Source organism: Motacilla alba, chromosome 8 (assembly GCF_015832195.1).
Source record: "Motacilla alba alba isolate MOTALB_02 chromosome 8, Motacilla_alba_V1.0_pri, whole genome shotgun sequence".
Taxonomy (NCBI): domain Eukaryota; kingdom Metazoa; phylum Chordata; class Aves; order Passeriformes; family Motacillidae; genus Motacilla; species Motacilla alba.
This window is the reverse complement of record NC_052023.1, coordinates 1571233-1576482: the sequence shown is the minus strand read 5'-3', so window position 1 is coordinate 1576482 and position 5250 is coordinate 1571233. Positions and strand designations below refer to the sequence as shown.

The 5250-nt window shown below is 56.2% G+C and overlaps 1 protein-coding gene across 1 annotated transcript; it reads left to right on the top strand.

Annotated features, from left to right (window-relative positions):
• Positions 1-348: 348 nt before the first annotated feature.
• Positions 349-5139, top strand: AK4 (adenylate kinase 4; the record flags this gene model as incomplete). The annotated part of the gene is made up of 3 exons (XM_038144511.1): positions 349-963; positions 1741-1859; positions 2633-5139. Coding segments are annotated over 3 exons (849 nt in total), but the record flags the coding sequence as incomplete, so codon positions are not given.
• Between the last annotated feature and the right edge of the window lie 111 nt (positions 5140-5250).

The following is a 5250-nucleotide window of genomic DNA, read 5'->3' as shown; positions in this document are numbered from 1 at the left end:
GCCATGGAATGAGAATCAAAGAATCCCAGAATGGTTTGGATTGGGTGAGACCTTAAAGCCCATCCAGTGCCATCCCTGCCATGGCAGGGACCCCTGCCACTGTCCCAGGCTGCTCCCACCTGGCCTTGGGCACTTCCAGGGATGTGACAGCCACAGCTGCTCTGGGCACCCTGTGCCAGGGCCTCCCCACCCTCCCACGGAACAATTCCTTCCCAATCTCCCATCCATCCCTGCCCTGTGGCAGTGGGAGCCATTCCCTGTGTCCTGTCCCTCCAGACTCCTGTAAAAGATCTCTCTCCATCTTTCTTGTGGGCTGCCTTCAGTTCTTTATAGTCCCTTCCTCTCCAAACCATCTGGGATTCTGGAATTCTCTGCTCCAGCTGCTCACTGGCTGTCCCAAGCAGGACAGGAGCCTTTCACTGCAGCCTCCTTGATGTCCTCCACATCAGCCAGCACTTTGTCCCAGCCTGTGCACAGCACTCTGTGCCGTCCCTTCACACTTCCCCTCGTCATTCCAGCGCCCATCCCTGTTCTGCCATCGCCTGTGTCCTCCTGCCTGCCCCCAGCCCCCGTGCGGGGACAGCAGCCACCAGCCCGAGCCCGGGTGTCGCGTTTCGGGGGCCGCTGCCGCTGCGGGAGCTATTTTTTCTCGCAGCCATATGGCGGTGTCTGCCTTCCGCACGCCGGTGCCGCAGCGGGGCCGGGCCCGCAGCTCGGAGCTGCCTGAGGGACGGCTCGGGCTCCGTCCTGCCGCTCCCCAGCCTCTCACCCCGTCCCCGTGCCCGCCCAGGGTTCCCCCGCACGCTGGGGCAGGCCAAGGCTCTGGATGGGATCTGCCAGCTGGACCTGGTGATCAGCCTCAACATCCCCTTCGAGACGCTGAAGGATCGCCTGAGCGCCCGCTGGGTGCACCCCGCCAGCGGCCGCGTCTACAACATGGACTTCAACCCTCCCCACACCCAGGTGAGGGCCCAGAGCCCCCGGAGACACCCCAGGAGGGAAACTCGGGAGAAGGGTCTTTCCAGCAGGAGCTGGGATGCTGAGGGAGCTCCGGGGTGTGATCCTGGGTAAAGGGCTGGGAGCCGTGAGGAATTGTGCTAAGTGTTCTGAGGGATTGTGCTGAATTTTCCTGAGGAACTGTGCTAAATTTTCCTGGGGAATTGTTCTCAGGAATGGTGCTGAAGTTTCCTGAGGAAAGTGGGATTCATGCAGACAATGCAGGCTGCCCTAGAGCAGGGGCTGGGCAGAGTCACAGGATAAAGCAGGGAATTATTGAAAGCATCTCCTCCATGGATCCACCTTGGGCAGCACCAGAGCCCAGCCAGGGCTGCCCCCAAGATGAACCCAAATGGTCCCAAAATGCACGAGCGCTCCCGGGGTCTCTGCCTTGGCTCAGCTCTGCTCCATTTGCACCTTGCAGTTCATTGTCCCGTTCCAGCTTTAGCCCAGGCACTCCCACCCTGCTTGTTTTCCTCTCTGCAGCCCACGCTGTTTGTGCTCCTGGGCTGAGCTTTGGATCATTTGTCCTTGGTGCCCAGCTGGAGCAGGAATTGTTTTGTGTCCCTGCTCTGTGCAGAGCTCACCATCCCCAATGTGAAGCCCAGACCCACACACTGAAGCAGCTCAGAATGTGAAAAATAGAAAACCCAAACGCTGAGGCATCAGCAGGAGGAGGCATGTGGCAGCTGCAGGGCAGGTGATGGGGTGGCTGAGGTCCCTGTGTGCTTTGTGTCCCTGCAGGGAGTGGATGACCTGACGGGAGAGCCGCTGGTGCAGCGCGAGGAGGACCGGCCCGAGGCCGTGGCTGCGCGCCTCAGGAAGTACAAAGATGCTGCCAAGCCTGTGATAGAGCTCTACAAGTGAGTTTGGCACGAGCAGAAACCCCAGAGGGGCTCTCAGAACAGCCACCAGGGCTCTTTATGCCGTGCCCACATCCCAAAGAGACCTGGCAGGCTTTTGGGGCCAAGCCCTGAGCCTGGACGGGGCCTCCCTTGGAGGAAGGAGGGTGATCCAGAGAAATTCCCAGCTCCTGCTGGTCCTGCTGGGCTCATCACATGGGACGGGGATTTTGGCCTAGACCCAGGGTGGGACATGCCATGAAAAATCCATCCGGGACATCGAGGGGTTTGGGTGAAGCACAGGGAGGTTGGCAGGAGGGCAGGAGAGGGGAGAGGCCCCAGCACTGGCTCAGATGGATCTGCTGGGAGCACAGGGGGGTTCCAGGGCTTGTTGCCCTTGTGGGGCGGCTGTTCCCTGGAACTGTGGGGCTGCTGTCCCTGGAACTGTGGGGCTGCTGTCCCCTGGAATTGTGGGGCTGCTGTCCCTGGAACTGTGGGGCTGCTGTCCCTGGAACTGTGGGGCTGCTGTTCCCTGGAATTGTGGGGCAGCTGTAGGGTAGTAAATCTGCTGCTGAATGGGAGTACCAGGAGTGTTTTTAAGCACATGGGGGGGGCCAAAGTTTTCCTTGCAGGGGAAGGGGGAGAACTGCAGAATCCCAAAATGGTTTGGGTTGAAGGGACCTCAAAGCCCATCCCATTCCATCCCCTGCATTGGCAGGGACACCTCCACAACCCCTGTCCAAGCTGCCTTGGTTGGGATGGGCTTCTCCTGACTTTTCCCACCTTTTTTCCAGGAGCAGGGGCATCCTTCACTCGTTCTCTGGCACAGAGACCAACAAGATCTGGCCCTACGTGTACACCCTGCTGTCCAGCAGGATCCCGCCCGTCCTCTCGGACGAGGAGCACTAACCAGCTCGTGCCAAGCACCAGGATTTCATTCCATCCTGGATTTTGTTCCCAGCGCAGTGCCAGGGCTGTGCTGGGCTTGGGTGGTCATGGCTGGGTGACATTGGTGGGTACCAGTTACAGCCAGGATCAGATCATTGTTTAGAAGGCCAAGTCTGCTGGAATAAGGGTTTTCTTCCCTCTTTTGGGGGCTACGGAGCTTTCCTGCCCGTGGTCCATCCCGGATTGGTGGTGCTGACAGGGGCATTGGTCATTCCAGGTTTGCACAGCTTTGCCATGGTGTCCTTGCCATCCCTTTCCAGCCCCATCCCTGGCTGAGCCCACACGTGCCATCCTGCTGCTCCACAGGACCGTTTACTGCTGAGGACTCTCTAGGCTGAGGTGGTTTTTTGTTTTTTTTTTTCTATAAATTATTTTCTATTAAATGTATTTCTCAGAGAAATAAAGCTCTAGAAAGCAACACTCAGCCCAGTGGGAATTTTGGGAGCCACGTGGAAAACGTGTGTACTACAAAGCTGGGAGATGTGAGGCTCACATTTCCAGCATGAGTGCACGTGAAAGAGGCAAAAGCTTGGAGGTGAAACTCCCCCTTGTACTCCTTCCGTGGGGAGAGCTGAATTCCCTGCTGGAAAAAGCTGCTGTACAGGTTTTCATGGAATGCTGTGACACTCAGCAGGACCTGGGCTGGGCATGAGTTGCACTCCTTTGTGCTTTCCTGGTTTATAGCTTTCAATACTCCAAGATAGCAAAGTTTCTCCCAGAGATTCATCTCCATGTGTGCTTCAGTTTTGGGGAGAAATCTTCACTTCCATCTTCTGCGCTGCCTTTGTCCCCGAGGTCCCCTGGCCAGGGGGTCCCTTCAGCTGCTCCTGCTGCGTCCCCCAGCAAAGTGACTCCCTCCCCATGAAATCCCAGAGATCTCTCCTTCCTCGGGATGCCCCCAGGGCCATGCCCAGGTGTTTTCCCACGATTTACAGCATCCTTGGATTGTGGTGGGGCTGGGCTTTTCTCAACTGGAAGTACTGCCACCCTCTTTTTATAGGAGGCAGTACCCGAGCAATGGGGACAATTCTGGTCTCCTCGAGTTGCCTTATTTTATAAACTATATATTTAAGAAAAAAAAATAAAATAAAATAAAAGCAAGATGCGCATTTGTAAAGGTTTAAAACAGACAAACAAACAAACAAAAAGTGCTGAATTTTAGCATCACCTTTAGGGAATTGTGCATGGAGCTGCTGGATCTGCAGGGAATTCTGCTTCTGCCAGGGGGGCTCACAGGAGGGCAGGAACCTGGCACTGCTGGCATCTCGTGGGTTAACCAGAGCACCTTTCTGCTGCTGGATGTCCCTGGGTTTATTTTTCCTTTATTTTCCCTGTGGCCCAAAGCAGGGAAAGGGGACAACAAGATTTTTTAGGGTTTTTTTCCAGGTGTGAAACTCCAGCTCCTGCCTGGGTTTGTTTATCCCGGCTGAGCATCCTTGTGCTGACCAAGGGTTTCCTAAAATTGCTTCATCCTGGTGCTCTCCCCAGTGGAGCCAGAGTGGGATCACTGCACACATCCCCCCTGCTCGCCCCTGCCTGGGGAGAGGCCAAAGTGCTCCCACCCTGCTCCAGGTGGGAATTTTCCAGGTGGGAACAATGGGATTGTCAGGTCTCACTGCTGTCCCAGGAGGCCTTTCCATGCCCTGGTGCTGGGAGGCTGCAAATCTTCCAGCTGGCAGTGCAAGCCTGTTTCAGAAAGATTTGGGATTTTCCCACAGGCCTGGGATGAAGGTCTGGGCTGGTTTTAGACACAAATCCCGAAACAGCCAAAACCTGCGTGCTGCTTTCTTTGGAACAGCTTTGGGCAGGAGGGGAGGAGGTTTCAGGGTTTCTTTTTTAGGCTATAAAACCAGCTGAGGTGCAGGCAGAGGGGCTGATCCCTGCTTTGCCTTGTCCTCTCCTTGTGTCCTGTCCTTCCCTCCTGCAAAATTCCTCCTGAAGAGAGAATTCCACGCAGCCCAGCACAGGACAGCTCTGCAGATGCCTTTTCCAGCCTTTGAGCCCTATAACTGGTGTGGGAATCCCGCGGCTGTGCATGCATCCGGCCCTCGGGATGGAATTTTCTACCAGACCTGTTGCATTTTCCGAGACCAAATTCCAGCAGGGAATTTGTCCCTCGCTGTGCCCCTGCCGTGCTCCCTTTCGGTATTTTACTGTGAACCCCGAACCTTTTGTAAAGCCACAGCAATTTTGTACCGAGCCGAGATACTGTGTGGAGGGAGGAGCCTCTCTCCCCCCTGGAATGTCGCGCCGAGTTTTCTTCCCGGAGTTCTCTTCCCGGAGTTTCTTCGCGGTGAATCGCTGCAGCTGTGTTCCTGCCCTCGAGATGTAAATAAAGATTTTCTCCTGCTGATCCCTGTGCTGGCAGAGTCTGTGCGGGTTGTGCCTTGCCACGGCAGCAGGGCAGTGTTGACCTGGAGCTCCTTTGTAGGAGCTGAGGAGGAGGAGGAGGAGGAGGAGGAGA